The sequence below is a fragment of the Aphis gossypii genome, chromosome 2 (genome assembly GCF_020184175.1).
Source record: "Aphis gossypii isolate Hap1 chromosome 2, ASM2018417v2, whole genome shotgun sequence".
Taxonomy (NCBI): domain Eukaryota; kingdom Metazoa; phylum Arthropoda; class Insecta; order Hemiptera; family Aphididae; genus Aphis; species Aphis gossypii.
Window position 1 is genome coordinate 87549312 of NC_065531.1, and position 21142 is coordinate 87570453.

The 21142-nt window shown below is 25.1% G+C and overlaps 1 protein-coding gene across 1 annotated transcript in view; it reads right to left on the reverse strand.

Moving 5' to 3' along the window:
• Positions 1 to 2045: 2045 nt before the first annotated feature.
• Positions 2046 to 21142, reverse strand: part of LOC114119637 (tetraspanin-2A) — a 161045-nt gene continuing 141948 nt past the window's right edge. Inside the window, exons 4-5 of the mRNA XM_027981273.2 lie at positions 10333 to 10518; positions 2046 to 2269 (exon numbers count right to left, since the gene is read on the reverse strand). Of these exons, the coding sequence (XP_027837074.1) occupies positions 2195 to 2269; positions 10333 to 10518 (261 nt within the window). The 3' untranslated portion in view covers positions 2046 to 2194. The remainder of the gene's footprint in view (positions 2270 to 10332; positions 10519 to 21142) is intronic.

Here is a 21142-nt window from a genome sequence, read left to right on the forward strand (position 1 = left end):
TAAATGTGTATCTAAATATCTTGGTTTTTTGCTTAAAAATAGTTTTAATTTGAAAATATTTTTTTCAAAAATGGTAAACTTTTTTGATTCATCCTTTCGGAAATTTTTAAAATATTTATATATTTGTCGCTGTACTAATTTATGATATTATCTATTGTTTTTATTTACCCATGCGTTTGAAAGGATGAATTATAATGCATGTAAATACAAAAAAGAGTTCGATGTTAAAAATCGTATCAAAATATGCATACAATAAATTGAAAAAATATATTCTTGATATTAAAACAGGAGTGATATCTTAAGTTAGGTTACAAAATCTTGGCTTAATACATGTTGGAAACAGTGTGACTAACATTTAAAAAAATATACCTTAAAAGTTGTATATTTTATTCCTATATATAATAAAATGTATAATGTATATTATATTGTTAGATACTTGTAAAGTCTAATACAGGAGTATTTAATATCGTGTACTTTGTTTAATAATATTATTGATCACTAGAATAATATATATTTAATGTTTTAGCATCATAATCGCGATAATGTTTGTGATGATTGAATAGTCAATAGATGATAACTCAAAATTGACACATATATCTATGATGTGTATTAATATGCTAAAATAAATTATAATGTGCATGCATATTATACCAAGGGACTTTAAGCACGAGAAAATATTTTTCTACGTCGCAGTCGTTGACGCGGAGTGGCAGAAAACGCCTGAAAATGTTTTTCATGCAAATCAGGGTCGAAATGTAAGTACATTGCACATTGACAAGGACCAGTAATCCCGTGTTTTCCTTTTTAAGGATTAACCAAGAAATTTCGGTGCGTATTTCGGTAGCTTTAAGTTCTTGTGATAATATTTGTTTAGGTGCATTTAATAGTTTGTTCAGTCAACGCATACGCAACACGCACATACACACACTTTAACATACTAACACATTATTTGATATACCTAATTACGAAATAATGAGGTGTATTAATCCATGTTGAAAATAATATTGTAGACCACTACTGAATACTGAATAATATACTCGCATGATGTGCATTCGTTGTCGTTTATATTATACGTATAATAATGTACGAGTATTATCATCGTTTTTCGTAAGGGCGTTGCAGAAATTCTCAGCTGACAAAAACACACCACTCACTAACACACACACAAAATGGCATAGGCGACAATATTGGACCGGAAATTAGTATTGTTCTTTCGTCTGAGATATTGGCTTTTCCAGAGGTGATCATGTGGAAATTTCGTTTTTGTAGGATTGCTTTTTGTGTGTTCGATTGGTCGACGTTAGGCGGGCATCGGAATTTGGATGGTGACAATAATAGGGCCTTAAATATCCAGATGTTCGTGAGACAAAAGCGTGTACTACCACGATCCCATTATGTCGAAACGAGTTCCAACAGTTATACGAGAGGAAAAAAGTAAACGTACGCACGTCGCGTCAAAGGAATCTGATGGACTTCCAAGAGTGTCACCGCCAGCCATATACCAATGTAATATACAGAGGGCACTCACAATAAAGAGGCGTCAGCCATACCAAATCTGACAAATAAAAACTTGTCTTTATGTGAATTATAAAAGAGCTTTATTTTTTTTTTTTATAAAACACAAGTGTAGCAAACCGTTACTTATAGATGGCTACGAAGACTTATCGATGTAATAATACAATAAGTCACATACATAAATCAAATAAATTTTGTTTAATAAAAAAATAATAAATATCGGTTCGATTATTTTGTCACAATGTTGTAATAGGATTACTTTTTTACTGAATTTTCATATGGGTTATTTTTTTATATTTCAATAGTTTGTAGTTTGATGTAATCATCAAATTACATTTAAAAATAAATTTTAAATATTTTTATTTAAAACTTTTTTTTTTTTTAATTTGTTTTATTTTATATATTTATATAGAGGTTTTTACTATTTCTTCATTTGAATTTTTTTTTTTTAATATTATTAATTAGATTTTTGTAAATATGTAGTAAATATTACTTCTATTTTACACAAAGTATAGTAAAAATATTAATACTTAGTAGAAAATTGTGTTTTTTTAATTGTTTAATTGATCATTCTTTATAAAAAAAAAAAGTTTTATTTTACTATAATCGCATTTGTATGTGAAAATAAAAACAACTAATTAATGTTATTTTATAAAAGGAAAGAAATTATGATCTTCTATCATCGGTTGTAGTTGAATTTTTCTTCCTTTTGCAGAGCTTTGACTAAAATCAGACTCAGAACGGATATGAGCATCTGAAACAAATATATAGTTATTGACGCTATGTTAGTTACACTATTTTATTTCTAAAACTAAACAAATATGAATATTAGATACATCTTATAAGAGTTTAATGATATTAAAAATCGAATATTATATGTTCAGTATGTTTTAATAATAATTAATTTATAAAAAGAGATTTTTAAGAATACATCTTTGGTCTAGTTACAAGTGTTTAAAGTGAACAGTTGGTCATATTGCATAATGGATTTGTAAAAAATAACAATAAGAAGATTAGGTTAAATAAGGTTGATTGTAATGATTGTATCCAATTTAATAATTTCTTATAACTTTGTAGATCACTTGGTACCTACAGCAGTGAAAATCATCATTCTAAACTGCTAGATTTGAAGCAGTAAAAGGTATTTAGTTATGTACCAAAATGTTAAATTAGATTAGATTTTTTTTTTTTTTTTTTTTAATAACTAATTATGCTTTCTACATTATGATATTTTAAATGTTTTTCAATTGTCATTTTAGTTTCTAGTTAAATCTCATCATCAAGTTATGTGATGTAGCTAAATTATAGAAGTGTAAAAACTAAATTTAATCATATTTTTGTTAACATGTTGAATATGTATTTTATTTAGTAAGTATTGGGTGATGTATTTAATTGATTATTTTAATATTACTCGTCAGGCATTAAATAATCTTGATAAATCACATAAAAAGACAAGAATATCTGACGAGAAGCATTTCGTAATCAAATAAACCAAATTTTCTTTGCTAATAGTTTTCAAGCTCAAACCTGCTAAATAATGAGATTTTCTTTTCATTAAAGAAAAAAAATATTTTTGCACCAGAAATATTGGAATGGCGGGTCAGTGGCAGTAGAGGTGTGTACAAGAAAAATAATTTTAATTATTTAAATTAGCATTGGAGAGAAAAATGGCAGATTTAACTTTTTACCTTCATCTCGTCTCCTGCGTTTTTGTTTCTTTTTATTTCTTATGCATATATATATATATACGTATAGTTTTTTTTGTAGTTTATAGAAATAATATAAAATAAAAAGAACGAACATTATAAATAGCTTTATCTTTAGTTTTTTTTGTAAATTATGCAAATTTAAGCAAAACGAAATATTTATTTTATGAATTTAGTAATCTTTTTAACTTTTACACCCTCTCCTCATCATAAGTTTATTATTTTTAATTTATATTCTGTTTATTGTATTTATTTCGTATTAATTTTTATTTTTTTTCTATGATGGAATTTGTTTGTTGTATATGAGAAGAAATAATTTTACAAACTATTTTACAGTTTTTTTTTTTAACCAATATAACGTTAATTTTTTATATTATATCAGTTTTTTAAATTTACACAAAATATTTCAAGAATATTTCATGATGTTATTTGTAAACATCTGCATCATTAAAAACAATTGTTAATTTTTATCAAAATATTCTTGTAATATTGGTTTAGCTAAATATATTTTCAATATTCAGTTGAATCAAAATAATATTTCATCATCGATACTATAGTGTTGACAAATTTATTGTTCATAATTATTAATCAGCAATATTTAATAAATAGTTCAATGATGTTATAAAAATATGACACTAGTACATTATCTTTTTACTAGGATTGTAGCTGTGTATTGTTCTGGTATTATCACAATGATAGAAGATTAAAATAATATAGGTATACCTATTATAAAATTCAATTTTTTTGCTTGGCTTACTATTAATTTATAATTAGAAAGAAGTTAAATATTTTTGACAATTTTAAAATCATATTATATGAAATGTCATGATCCATTTTATAATATTTTTTTGTGCCCACTGACAATCAAAATAGTATAATATAAATAAATTATTAATTTCGATATTTAATAAGAACTTAAGGAATCATTAGCTAAATACAAATATTTCTGCTCAAATTAAAACAGAAAAAAATATTAAGCATAAAGTATAATGTTATACTATTTGTTCTCCAATACCTATATCAGTAACCAGTAACCTTATCAGATAACAGTACAATTATATTTTAAATAAATTTAATATAATATAATAATTAATTTTCTCTATCACTACTAACTCTACCTAGTTATATAATTTATATCATTATCAATTCTTTTAATCTCTCCACCTATTATACATCAATAATTTTTACATTAAACAACATTCCAATTATTAAAAAAAAAACTACTCCAGGCAAAACAGACTGAAGAAAAATTTAAAATTTGTATCGATTGAATGATATATTAAAAATCCTGTAGGTAACCTACTAATTATCTGATAAATTTTTTAAAAAAGTAAAAATAAATATCTTACTTTTATTTATAATATAAAATATTTATAAAAAATTATTTAAAATAAGTATAACAAATAATAATTTAAATTTATATAATAACAGTACATTTAAATACATATCTTTGTATAATAATTTTATTTTGCATTTTTTTTATGCACTATAATTGAATTATTTTTTTACTTAATCTATTAATTTATAAGTAATTAGATTTGATTTAAAAAGCTTACTATAAATTGTATATATAAAAAAGTCTGCATATAATAATTGAAATATTATATGACGTCATATCTGAAGTTTTAATTTTCCGTGATTGAAAATTTTATTTTTTTTTTATTTATTAATAAAAGTAAAATTTATATTTTCAAACTTTTTTATTTTGATACATTTTCAATTACTAAATAAATAATACTAACGCAAAAATATTATTTGTAATCAATCATTGAAATATTAAATAAATAAACTAGGTAATATACTTTGTACATAGCTTTGATATTTTGATTTAAATTCACTAAAATGAGAGAATAAAATAAAAATATATCATTTGAATAAAAACAAATAGATTTTGTAAAATTTGAATGAAGTCAAAACGGAATTAAATGCTTTAATTAATGTATTATATATATATATATAATATAATATAATAATAAAATTTCTTTATCACTACAAACTCTATCTTTAATATAATATATATTTATATTGTATACAGAATTATTACTAATTTACAAAGGACTCACGTAGTTTAATATAAAACGATAACTTGTTAGATTACTAGTGGAAGAGTTGAAAAGTCGGAATGGTCACAAGAAAAAAGAGCAGTATTTTATAGGTGCCTTGAAAAATTAACATTAAAAAAAAAAAAAAACGTGAACATTTCTATGTGAAAATATCTCAATAATATTACTGATGTCGTGCCGTGTGCGTCGTATCAAATTTATTCTCCAGCTGCCGCCTTGTCATTTCTTTAATAACATTAATTTCCTTTCCGACTTTTTAAACATAAATCGTATAAAATGGAGACCAACTACGGTTATCGTAGTCATAAGGATTCGATACGCCAAGGAGTGCGAAGTGACGGTCGGCGGTGGGTTGGTTGGGAGAAAAAAACATTTACAGTTGTCGTGATGAAATATTATACACTACCCTGTACCTTCGCTACTACTCTATACAATACTATCCTTTCCAATACTTTTATATATAAAATGGGTATAAATTATTTAGTTTGCTGGGTTGATGGGTACACACAGTGAAGCAGTAACAGTGGCAGTATATAGTGTAGTGGTGATGGTGGTAGTAGTATTTGTAGTATAGTAGAAGTGTCGGGTAAAAAGAAACATACCTATATACTTATATATATATAAGTGATACTTTTTTGTGCACCGTACAGACATTTTTATTTAGAGCTATAAATTTTGGTACCTACGCAATGCGCAGTCGATTTTTTTCAAAACACTTGAAATATTCGACGGACCGCAACTTATGGACTTAGTAACAACTGGCGGGTATGTTTATAGGGTAGGATTCTGGGGTATTCTGAGGATATTTTTATATAGAACCTTGAAACATGCGAGATGTGAATTTTTCTGTGTTGACGGTTAATTTGCATAGAATAAACTATCTGCAGGGTTAAAAGGTGGTTCTCGGGACAAACAGAGAAGTACAAAAAAAGTCCATAAATAACTTACTATCCCCATATGGTTAGTCTCGATATAATATATCTTGAAGATAAAAATGTATATGTATTTGAAACTTATGGTACAAAGATAAAAAAAAATAATAATAATACTTAGTCAATGATTAACTACTGATACAAATTCTATAAAAATAACAAATGAGATTACATGATTTATGAGATACAAAATACCCTACATAACATGTATCAAATGAAGTAAAGACACGTAATAATCAGTTAAATATTTTCAAAATGAGACAGTATTATTATATTGTAGCATATAAGCTAGCATATAGCTAACTGGTAAGGCTAACCAGCTTTTGAAAGATAAAATAATAATAAGTAAAGACGCATACTGTGTATTATTTGCAGAAAAGTTTATTAATTTTAGACTAATTAATATATTGTTTGTTGGAACATTTTAAGTCTCCAGGATTTATTTCCTAAATTAGGTTCATACAATTATTGAGATAAAATTTTGTTCAAGTATTAAGGTTTCTATATATTATTTTACAGTTATTATTTTTTATTTGGTTAATTAATGATCAATGGTAAAAATGATTCTTGTAATTTTTTTATATTAAAATTCACTTTTAAATTAATTGAAATGATTTTGTGTTAGATAATTCAATCCTTCTAAAAATATTATCATTATACACTCTGTAGAAAAAATAAAATAAATTATTGTTATAAAACTAACATATTTCTCATTATACACTATTATATAAAATAATAATTACAATATGGTATATTTTACTGTATTTTTTAAATATAAAATATACATATGAACAAAATAATAATAATTATCTGAAACTTAAGTTTTTACAAAGGATAGTAATATGTGTTTCTAAATTTTACTTGAATTAATAATAAGTGGGTTCACAATGGTTGTTCATTTCAGGTTTTGTAAAATGTACAAAATTTAGTAGGTATAAAGTATACATTAGTTTTTATTATTATTCAGTCGAAAAGTGTATACATAAATATTATGTATAGTGTTTACATGTACATGTTAGCTTTGTATAATATGTAACAGAGTTTGTTTGTAAGACAAATATTTAAAATAATACTATATGATGTAGGTATATGATATTTGTGTGCTTTCCAACTTTACCAATAGTTCGTTGTTTGAAAATATATATTATATAAATTTAATTGAAATAATATATAAAAATAATAGTTTGAAGTAAACAGAATGAAAATAGGAAGGTTTGTACAATATTCAGTGCTCAATATGTTTATGTTTTTTAAAACTGTTGAATTTCTAAAAAAAAAAAAAAAAAAAAAAAAAAAAAAAAAATAAAATAAATTCAACTACACAAAATGTGTTAAGTTATTTGAGTGATTATATCACATTTAATTTATTAAAATTTACATTTTTAATGTCAATTGAATATGGTATTATTAATTACATTTAAATTAACAAATAAAAATGCCAAAAAGTTGGTAAATTATATATATTAAAAATTATGTATATATTAAGTGTATATTGATTAATAAATTAGTTGATATATTTGATTAGTTATTTTTATAATAAATAATTTACATTACATGGTTATTTGACTAATTAAAATTGAATGATCGATATTATTATAATTTTCAATCATCACCATATGTACTGTATAATACTTTTTAACAAAATAGATAGGTACCAATAACGTATATTGAACTGCTATTTTATATGATAATTTGACGTGCAATACATTTTGTTTGAAATATAATATTGATAGATAGAAACTATTGTATTTCTATCGATATTAAAATACCATATTATAATTAATCAAACAATACCTAAAGTATTTCAGAAAATATATTGAAAATGTGTTATAAATTCGAACAGATGATTAGAAATTCGTATAAAAAAAAAATTAATATTTTAAGTATTGATTTACTAGTGTTGTACATCTAACTGTAAATCAAATATTTTTGTGTTGAATGCTATAACAATGAAAGTAATTTGCTTTGTTTCATAACACTGAATTATCTCACTCAACTAACTTTTTTATTTTTTCTATATTTTTTTTCTCATTCACACACCACTGTTGATATATAATATCTATTTTTGTAGGCACCTCAAGTGTGAACTATTTCTCGTACTTCGATTAAGAATTCGCTGACAATACAAAGAACGACAGTATAGCGTGTGCCATAAAAAAAATACACATGCGCTCATGTATTTAGGTGATTATTGCTTTAAAAAACACACACGACCGCACATCACATATATGCACACGTGGGGATCGATCGACGGCGTTGAACCATATATTTCAACTTGGACCCATGCATTGAAAGTTTTCATTAAAGGTCTGTGATACACTTTTGTGTATTATATAGTATGTACATACAACGCATTGGAGCGCGGCGATGTCGGAAACAAGTGGCCGTCGAATACATGAGCAAAGGTGGTGTAAAAGAAGAGTTTGAATGACTTTTTCTGGTTTTTTTTTTAAATTCGAAAAGGTCATACTAGGAAAATGTCTTCAGAGAAGGTCTTAGAAGGTCGAGTCGATGAGATTAAACAAATTGTGAGTAACTCGTTTAATGAAAAATATGGTCAGTGTTGCGTGATTTTTCAAACATATTAAACATATAAAAATTTATCAGATGTTATCGAAGACTAGATGAATTAAAGTATATGCAAGTATATCATATTTAGTTGTTATATTAATAGCATAATACATATTATGCTTGAATGATATAATTTACTTGGCTGAAATCAATTTAAATTTTTAAAATTAAAATAAATAAACATTTTTGAAAATTATTTAAAATGCTCAACTTATTGGACCGTGATCATTGACTATGGAGGAATCTAAAATTATACTTTACGGGTTTATAATGATCTTTACAATAAATGATTGTTTTAAATAACGAATAAAAAATATAAATACATGAGCCAGGATTTTATTACGGTTTGAATATTTTTTTCAATTTTCATAGTTTTTATAACTAATAATACGAGTATTATCCAAATAAATATGGTAAATTTTTAAATAAATTATTTTATCAGAAAATTATTATTTATGAAAACAATAAATACCAAACTGTCTAATGATATCATATTAGGGTAGCAAAGGCAGTAAACGAAAAGTACATATTTCATATTCAGGAATGTTATTTAATGGTATTTCTCACTATAATATTATAGTAAAGTAATAATAATGGTAGAATTTAGAAATGTCTAGTAGTTTGTCATTGAACGTAGTGTTTTGTCGTTTAGGGTATCAATCTTAACGAACATAATATACTAACTATTTTATATTGTTTGAAAGTTTCGATATAAAGCAACTACTTATAATACGAGTATATTTGTATTTTAATAAACTGTAAAAGGAATACGTTATTACATCAAAACCTACACTATTATACTACCTATACGGTTATAAACTTATAACCTTTAAATATCATAACATTAAATACCAAAATTAAAAAAAATTAAATAAAATGAACTATAGAATTTAAAAATCATTCTTTTGTTTTACATTTTATGTCTGTATAAGAGAACTAAGTTCTTATACTGAATATGTTATATATTGTGTATAGAAAAAATTAGTTATTATTGTGTTATTTGATAAATTGTACTCGTATTAAGGGTTTTATTTGCAAGTGTATTTTGACTTTAAATATTTGAATAATACGGACGATTAGTGCTTACGTCATACACGTTATCAAATCTTATCAATGCATCCGTTGGATACAAAAAAAAAACTATTAAAATGAAGTAATATTGCTTAAAATTAATATTCTAATTATATTTGCACGTTTTTTAAGTTGAATTATTGAATTTTATAAATTCTTAAGGTTTGTGTGTACTAATGCATATATGCTCTGTGCATAGTTAGTTTAATGAAAAATCACGTAAATTGAAAATTTAAACTACAATTTTGTTCAAATTTTCTAAAAGTATATGCTTTTCATATAGTACGAAATATTTGTTTGGATTTAATTAGGACATTTGATAAGGATTGATAACATTTGTGACGTAACACTAATAGTCCGTATTTATTAATATATTATACTTATTTAAGAAATTTATATTTTTTCTCCTCTACCTAAACATATACAATTTATCATAAAATGAAATAGGTGAAGATGATTGAAATCGATAATTACCTCTAAAGCGGCTATCGATATGGCTATGTTTGTCGTCCACCGGGACTTATCTTCCAAGAACCAGGTCACTTCATCAGCACAGCCGTAGAAGAACGCGTTACCGGTTACTGTGTCCCTGCATTCTGTAGGCAACGCTTTTCTCAGCGCTAAATAGTCGTTGGGTCCATCCGCTCCACAACAACCGATCTGAAACAATATTTGTAATATAAATAGTGTATGGTAAACACATATTATAATGTATAACAATATAATTTATATTATTGTACTTATTATCAAGATATACATCAAATGGACAGATTCAACAGAATCAACACAGCGGCGTTTAAAGTTGATCGATAAGTAAATTCCGGAAATTCTAGGAAAACTATTCGATGAACCAAAAATCCTTCGCTCATCATCATCTATCAAACGAGCCTAGTCGATTATACGTATTCACGTGGTATTTATACCGAATCAATGGACGCGCATACGGAAAACACGCGGCCGTGGAGATAACCAGACATTATGTACTATACGTGTATACGCACGACGGAATAGATGACAACCCGAGCGTTACGAGTTTAAACATCCGTGTATTTCGATTCAAAATGACTCAATAATGTGTATGTATGAGAGAAGCTTGTATTCTTTGTTTAACGGTTGTCTAACGACAAAACAGACCACATGGCTCCGAAACTTTCGTTGCGTTCGTCGAACTCGCAAAACGTTTGATGTGTATTATAGATCATAATGTGTTTTATTCTGAGTATTCATCAACAGTGATAATGTTTTCGCACGAGTCATGACTATGACATGTTTTGATGACGGTCGACTATTATTCGGAATTTAGATAAATTTGCGTGAGTGGGGAGCAAACTTTATTTTTAAAATTTAATATTTTATAAACATTAAATAGCTGCAAAGAAATTACAGTCTGACTATCAATAAAACTCAATACATTTATAACTAAATAACTACTCGGTAGGAAATAATGTAGAAGGATATAATTATTGTCAATGTGATCTTCATTTAATACATCTTATACTGATAAACAGGTAAATATTGAATTATGTATATATATTATTTAGTATAAATATTCTTTAGAATAACGATCAAAATCAATATATTACTAAGTTAGAAAGCGTTTATTTAGGAAAACATTTATATAACAACTGATAGTACTTATTATGTAATATTATAAGTACATAATCGTATTAATTTATCAAATATAATATTTAAAGTCATTTACACAATATTTATGTAAACAGTAAAATAGTATACATGAAGTTAATAGTAATTACAATGTATACATAACAATTTTATTATTGTATTTATAATAAGTACATGTCGTATACTATAATGTGTAAAATAATATATTATATTTTTAAAACTACATATTATTTTATATATTAATTTTGTATTTTACAAAATTTAATATAAAATTAAGTAATGTTACTTTAGTCGGAAATAAAAAGTATAAAAACAATGTTTACTTTTAATAAATAAGTTATACTATAAATAAAAAATATATGAACGTATTAGTAAATGCAACTGCATTATTTACTTAGAATAACATTTGAATAAGAAATGTTTTTACTTTTCCAGTCAAATATGTTTTCAAGAAATTTGAATTAGAGTTATTTTTATTCAAAAAACTAAGTTATTTCGAATAAACGAAAACACATTAAATCATGTCAAGATGTACAACTTTTCTGATGGATTAATTTACATTTAAATAAATCCCGTACACTACTATTGCTTTAAATTGTTTAACTTTTTCGTAACCAAATAAATTGAAAATATGACACAAAAAAAAAAATTGAATTCTCTGGGGAAACAACCACTCAACTTCTTTGTAGAGTTTTTTGTGTGTGTATAAGAACATGTATAAGAACATATATCGTCGGCTATAGAGTAAGTGTATAAGAGCAAACATCGAAAGTCTTAAAAGATCAGATACTTCAAAAATGTATTTTCTGTAACGAGACAGAAAAAATCTTTTGAAATGCTCAGTTTTGCTTTATAATATTTTCGTACTTCCAGTTTATACGATTACAAGCGGTTGATTGTACCGAATAACAAAGAATAACTTCCTGTTTTTTTATTAAAATTGTTTATGATGAAAGTAAGTGTTTGATACACTAAATTTTGTATACTAACGTAGTAACAAAAAATATTACCTCTAATATAATTATTAATTTTTTACTTTTATTTTGTTCGATCAATAATCTTAATGTCTCCTACATATAAAATATATCGATTTAGTTGAATGTCATCAGAACAAATTATAAATAATTGTGTTTCGTTGATAAATATATTTATTTTCTTAGATTTTATTCAACATAAAAACATAAATTTTACAGTAGTTGATATAAAACCATAAAATTTATGTCAATTAGTATCCAAATCTAGGTAAAAAAAAGTAAAAAACAAATAGTTTTTCTCATTCGTAGGAAAAGACTCCCTTAAAATATATGATAATATATTATATTATATATGGAATTACTAAAAAATTAAATATTGCGTCATCAGTATTTAAACATGAAACTGTCATTCTAAATATTTAATATTAAGTTAATGAATTTCAACCGTTTACCATTTTATTTTAGTATTTGTGTTTCTTCTTGCAAAGAAAAACAAAAGTCAACTCAGTAATAAATACTATATTTATTAGTATATAATATGAGTTTAAATTAACTATAAAGTTGTACTTTTAATAAAATAGACCATGTACAGAACCGATTTATCTCGATTTATACATATGTCGAATTCCATTCACATTTTATCGTCGGTCCTTGGGGTGACATAAATTTGAACTTTGCGTACATTTCTTAACATGTTTTAAAAATATTGCACAAAACTTTAAGTTTGAGTACTATCATGGGTCCTTATTTTATCTATAATATTATGTATTTAAGATAAAAGTTTCTTTTTCCAAAAGCAATGGTAATTTTTTAATTCCCTTTGAAAGTTATTATTATTTTACTGTGGAAATTAATCAAGATAAAATCAGATAAATTTAGGTACCGACAATCATAAGGAATTAAAAGTCTGGTGGATAAAAACGAATATGATTTATTTTTATAATAGAAACAACTTAAAAGTAATTCTCAAAACATTTTATAAATATATATAAAGTCAATAAATACGAAGTTTCTATGTAATAATATATTTACAATATGACGTATAATACAACAAAATAATTTCAAAAGGTCTCTCTGCTGGATAGTAGGTACTAATTGAACCTCATCATTGGGTAATTTACTGTAATGGATTTGTTTAATTTATTTATAAATCATTTTAGACGATAAAAAACGATTTCTATAGATAACTATAGTAACTTTTGAGGAGATTTATATTAAATGTCCCAACTTCTTTACTCAAAAACTAAAATTATATCGGATATAAATTAAATAACAATGAAAAATAGCCAAAATATTTTTAAAATTATATCATATATATATATATAATTATAATGTTAATATTTGGTACAAAATTCCATTTTCTAAGGTTATTTATTTTAAAGATTATTTTGAAAAGTATTGGCGAATTTTTTTATTTTATCGCTTAAGTTTGATTTAAACCGAATTCGCTAACAGAAAGTCGATAATTGTCTTCTATAAAAAGTGAATTCAAACACACATACATCATTTTTTTTTAAACTAATAAATTAATCAATTTGTTAGACTCTAGCGATTAATTATCAATTTAGTTTAATTGTAGGTTCCATGCTGGAAGAAAACCAGTTATAAAATTAAGTTATATTTATATATATTATGTATTTATATATTTTTTTTTGACTTAAAGTTTTCTTTAAAGCCTTGTACAGGAAGTTTAATTGTTAGTTAATCGGATACAATTGGCTTTAAGTTTGTGAAAACTTAAAAAGTACTGTTTTATATCTATGTGGTAGAATTACTAGTTTTTATTCTTTGATTCGATGGTGATCTGATCAAATATACTTTTAACTAGATGATAATTTTATGGTATTTGATTTTCCACAGGTTCTTACTATTACCTATATACCTACTCGTATATTAAATTACTTTTTAACTTAAGAATAATGTGTGTAATTTATCTACATAATTATTTTTATTTACCTAGATCGAAGATTAACTTTTGGTTTACATTTTAGATAGAACTATAATGTCAGCTAATTAGTCAACTATGAAAATCGTCAAAAATGTGGAAAAAAAATACGATAATATGATATTTATATTGTATAATCATTTGAAAGTTACCTATCTCATCAAGCTCAACAATAAAATATTAAATTTAAATTTGGAAAGTGTTCTAAACATCTGAAAATCAATATCCAAAGACAAATTTATTTAAAAACTGTTCAATAAATAGTACCTAAGTGTAACATAATATGTTCAGTAATTAACGAACACTAAAATAGCTAAACAAACAGTAACAATTATTCACAATAAGAATTATTATGTATTAATGCGTGTAAAATTACTGCAAGACTTGTTCTTATTTTCGATTTGATATTTAACCTCCAATTGCATGAACTCAAAAAAAAAAAAGTTTTTCTAACCATCTTGCCAACATTTTCAACCACGTAATATCATAATAATGATAACTGCGTTCGACTGTTGGTAACAAAGAGTTGAACAATTTCTCAATACCCCTTTCTTTATGTATATTATTATAACAGCTCGTACATAGCAAACACAATAAAACGAGAAAAAGCTGCATCATCTCTATATATGCGTGTACACAGTACACACATTTGTGTAGTTACTGTACGTGCAGTTTCGAAGTAATAAACTTTTGATATTAAAATGAAAATATAGTTTAGTGAAACTTTTATTAACACCATTCACCATGTATAATATAGACGAAGAGGAAATAAAGAGTACCTATAGCCAACAATTAAATTTAAAGACGAAAAAGAGGTAAAACACTCGTTATAAATGAACTCTATGTGTAATTAACATTTATAAATGAATCTAGGTTACAAGTCTTGAAATGTACTCTAATATTCTAATTTCGAGAACGAACTTTCAAAGAAAAGTTTTTGTTGTTTAATTTCTTGGGTAAATATTGGTATATACTGTATACATTATACACACATGCTCACTCGGCCTTCACGGCAGAAGTGTCTTGAATAATAGGTACAATAGGTACATATTTAACTATATATGTATTATGTATATTATACGTATTTTGCTAACGATATCATATCTGTGTTATTTCCATAACGAAATTAAATTATGAAAAATATATTTAGCAGAGATGTGGTGTGCATGTAAAAAATAACTTGTAAAAAATTATAAAAATGGACCGTAAAATCATTATTTTTTCAAAGTTCCTAAATAATGTTATGACTTATGAATTTAATGCATTTGGCGATTTGAAATTGAATTTTGTGTATAGGATACTCTACTCAATGTCGGTTTGGTTTAGTGCTCTTGGTATAAGTACGTATTATATTATATTATATTGTTATAGTATATATTCCATTGGACGTCCACGAACAGTGTTCGACCACTAAACACTGTTTCTGTTGAGAATAACGGTTAGCTATATAGGTACATGAAAATCTACGCTAACTAGCAGCTAATTGCTAGATCGTTAAGCGACGATAGATAGTATAGCGTAGTTCAAAGTTCTCTATATATTTGTGTAAAGACTCTTGGGACGATGGGTTTTCGACTGTTCAACAAGGTAATTTAATTGATGAGTGCGGTTGGCATTTCGTCAAGCTTTAAGTCAGTATAATGTCAATAGAAATGTATGTAGTAGATAATATCAGCCTTGGTCGTTATTACTATCATATTATATTTATAGTATATATAATAATAAGAAAATAATACCTTAATATAGGCTAACATGATGATACAATAGGTAGGTATCAGTCTGAATTATTATCATTGCTTTTTTAACGTTTTTGGAACGAATTATTGCGTGTTCTTCAATCATATAATACTACTTATATCAGTGAATGTTTTTAACAAAGTATAATACATATATTCCTATGTTGTGTAAAATTTAATAATCATAACTGAACATTCACATTTTCAATACTAAAGGTAATTTTAAAAAGTAAATAACATACAATACGATAATATGTCTTACGAATTTGTTTTCTTACTTTTTGTCTTAAAATCAATTCTAATAAAGCTGCAAGGATTATTTTTTGTCCAATTTTTAATATTCTAGCTATTTCAAAATTATTAAAGCGATAACATATAGGTACTAAACTCTGTAGAGTATCAACGTTATGCGGCAAAACATAGATTTTTCGTAAAAAACAGTATAAAGGATCAAATTGATATTTGTATAGGTTTGTTTGAAAACTTTAAAAGTAGTTGTTTACAAACAATAAAAATCAAATTGTAGAAAGTCAACCACTGGTCATGTTAGTTATTGGTTGTAACTTAAGCGGTCATAGCATGGTATTAAGTATTTTGCACATAGATTTTTGTATCTTTTGTTCGATTTTAGCATTTTTAACAAAATTAAAGGAGTATAATAGTATAAAAAATGATCCATTTAATACATGACATCCATAATTATAAAAAAAAATAAACATTTACATTTTTGAAAAATTTTTTTTAAATGATGTCGAATCATAAAACCAGCATTATTTTTTATCGTTATTAATCATTTTAAGTTCTTAGTTTTTTGAAAAATAACACATTTTTAATTTCACACTGTAATGGAATATTATTCAAAATATTTTAATCTGCAAACATTAAAATGTCAACAAGTAGTTTACAAAATAGTTAACCTAATTCCATTCTTATCGTTAAAACTTAAAACACACGCATCTCATAAAATGCTCGGCCGAAATTTTATTTTTACAAATCAAAGTACTTCATATTCTATTTAAAAATACGAAATCAAAAATAGTAAAGACATATTTTTTAAAATTTTTTAACGACTTAAAATTATGCAAAAATAAATATTTGTTTATTTAATATTTAAATAATAAGTGTTACGATCAATGCATCATGTGGTATAAATTATTGGTTTCATACCTACAATTTTTTTTTTATCTGGAATTTGTGTTACATAGTAGTATAATGAACGAAGTACAAACATTTTTTCACATGATTATGCAATACAGCGTTTCCCAAACTTTTTCTCTGTCGGACTCCTTAGAGATAGTAAAAATTATTGCGGACACCCTTAATAAAAATACAATTTTCATTTTTATATGTAGTATATTGTATATAGCATTTTCAATTAAGAGGCCCGCGGACCACAGTTTGGGAAACGCTGGTGTAATATACTGCTTTAAAAATTAAACAAATTTTGAAAAAATGAGAATTATTTACAAGTCGAGAAGTTAAAAACAATTTAAAACGTATAAGTTATAATATTAGAGTACAGACCAGAGGTGGCCAACCTTTTTCTATATTGTGCCAAACCAAAAAAAATAAATAAAAAATAATAATGTGCCATAAAAAAATAACATATGTACAATTTACTTCACAATAATATAATGTGTAATTTATTATTTTATCTGATGCTACTACGCTAGTGTGCCATTAAATAACATCAAATGTTCTTCAGGTTGCCACCTCTGATATATTACATAAAATATACCTTTTGTTTCGTTCTCTACGCTATGTAAAATCTTGGTTGAATTTACGCAATATATGTGGCAAGTGGAAATACATAATTGATTAACTATTTTACATCGTTAAGTTACAATATACTGTACATTATTTAAAAAAAAAAATTAATAAACCAATGTCATGAATGTCAAATGATTTGTATTGGTTAAAAAATTTAACGTCTTATTATAATCCGTAAATTAGAATTTCTGTATATTTTAAATTTTTATTGATTTTTATTGGTGCAGATAATATTGTTAAAAATAAAATATACCTAAGAAATTAAATATATAAATGTGATTCACGTTCGATTTTTGGTGTTTTTTCTTCTAATATGGGTTATAATCTAATATCGTTTAGTCGGTTTTTTGGTTTGATGTGATTTTACTGAAACATTTGAGACTAGGGTGGATGATATAATAATATCGCATTTTTGTCAAATATTAAGCAGAGCTGTATTCCCCGGCCGTCTGTCACGAAATGATGGATTATAATATTTTTTATAATCTAGTCGAGTTCGTAGTAGTTAAAGCCTGTCGCTGAACGTGTACTTTATTGAGTTTGTATAGAGAATATTGTTATCCACCTATTGTTATCTACAATGACTGTGATAAAATGTCTGTCTGTAAATTCATACAAAATTGAATTTCACATCGATTTACCTATCATTATTATTTTACTTTGATAAAAAATGTAGATACACATACATATACATACAAACACACACACGCACGATACGTTACATTTCTGAAGAGTTTTCGTCTACGATAAAATGAAAACGTTCGTGTGTACATAGTACATACACGTTATAGTACACCGGAATAGTCGTATAATCCGTAGGGCAAAAGGGTGTACGGTCGACACAAGACTAGTAAATGGTTATTTGCAGAAAGATTTTAAAGCGGCTTTTCACTAGGTGTACTAGTACTTTTGTTTGTTTTTGATGCTTAACACTTTTTTTTATTTATTTCGTTTGATCGTACTCGGGGAACGATGACCTTTGGCCGGATGAGGTGACCACGTTTAGCGCGGTAAGTATTTAGTGGTGAAAAATATCTGCACGGGCGTATCCTAATAGTCAGATGGAAATGTAATAAAAATATAAATATAATAAAAAAATTCTTATGAAAATCAAACCCAATCGTTTAAATGGCACAATTGATATGCATTATAATCAAAAAAATATAATATACACCATTAAATCTACATCATTATTATTTGTCAATCATTTCAATGCAAGCATATTCAAATTGATGATTTAAACGAATTTCAATTACCTATATTGGATTTCTACTTTTCAAGTGGTTAATATATTTTTTTCTTCATTTAAAATGATATGATTTAGTTGTTTAAGTGTAGCTCAAATTACCAGACTAGTGTAAATTGTACTGCGCATAGAGTAATATTGTTTTTTTTTATGCAAATATCTATAACAGTCATATACTTATATAACGTATCAACATTTTGGAAATAGTTGTTTTACATAATTTAAAGCTTATTATTACTTATATAACAAAATTAATTATCTTCTTTTTATTCTTTTTCATCAGCTTAACCGTCTATTCAGGACCAGCGCTGCCATCAAAATCTCTCTTCATCTATCTCTCTGATATTTACCATATATTTTCCATAATAATATTTTTTGGATTATTTGAATGGGATGAAAACATAATAATATTTTTAATTATGTTCAAATATGTAAATACACAAAAATCATTAATGCTTAAAATATAAAGAACAGTTACACTTTTTAAAACAGATTTCCATTTTTCATTTTTTTATTTTTACAATAAATTTGAACATAATAATGCATATTAATGTATCTCTACAGTACTCAGTTATAAAACATTCAGTTGTCTATGGTATCAAAGTATATTGTGTAATATACACAATTTTATTTTTATTATACATATATTACATTATATTGTGCATTCATTTTCCCTGAATTTCCTGGATGCTCGAGGACTGTAATTTACAAAGACTTTTTTAAAGCATTTTTCTCTTTTCTTTTCATTTTTTTTTCATATACCCCTGAATGACTGAATCCATTCTTTATTGTTCATTTCTGATATATTATTTTACCAGAATTTTTTTGGCTTTCACTTTGAAACCGGTAGTAAACAGATATTAATATGTTACGGTTATAAATAGCAATTCTCAGTGAAGTATTACAGTTCACTTATATTATTCAATTTAATGTGACTTCTGGTAACAATATTACATCAATATAATACAAACGTTAGTTTTTTTGCTCATGAATCAAGATTAAAAAAATATAATTTTGAAAATAGTCATCGATATTTTATGGTATAACATTAAATTTAAATGTAAAATATGTGTAATATAATAGTAAAGTATGTGTAATATAATAGTAAAGTATAATTTTTTGGCATACATCGTAATTATAATTATCGTTAGTAAAGTTGCCAATTTGTTTTTAAAAATGTTTTGATAAGTTTTCATGTATATTCTCATACATGATTACCAAAATATGGATATTTTTTAAACATAATATAATTATTCAATATTTCATAAATTAGTTAATTAAACCTTTTTTTAAATTTAAATGTCTCATGTTTAATTGCGCTTACAGTTCTAAAATACCTTTTATAATAGGTATGAAAAAAATTAAATCATTTTATAGGAAAATACTGACTAAAATATTTAGTATCATATATTTATAAAGTGGATAACGCATTAAAACTGAGTTTCATTGTATACAATCAAATTCTATGTATAATAATTAAAAATAGTTATAATTAGTGTTCTATTAAATTTATTAAAATATCATATATAATTTACGTGACTTATGCATAATATATGCTTTTATTTAATTAAAAAAACAGCAACATATAGTATTAATATATGGTTTTAATATCAGTATATTTACCATAGGTAAATTCCATAATATTGTTATTGTTGTTAAATACAATGGAATACATATAATAACATATTTGGGGTGTTTACCTTTTATAGTTTTATACGTATATTTAAGTGTCTATTTAAAGCTGTTTTAATGAAAAAAGATTTAGATAAACAAGTAGGTAATTTTAAAACAAATTGTAACGGATGTATGACTTTATTAAAAAAAAAGCATACTTAATTATGCTTACTTGAACAAGTTATAGACATCCGGATATTTAATTAGTGTACTAGATGACATACCTCAGTAGATATAATATATCAAAATATCAAATATCACACCATCAACTAAAGAATCCCAGATGATTTTACTATGTTTATATTTATGGTATTAA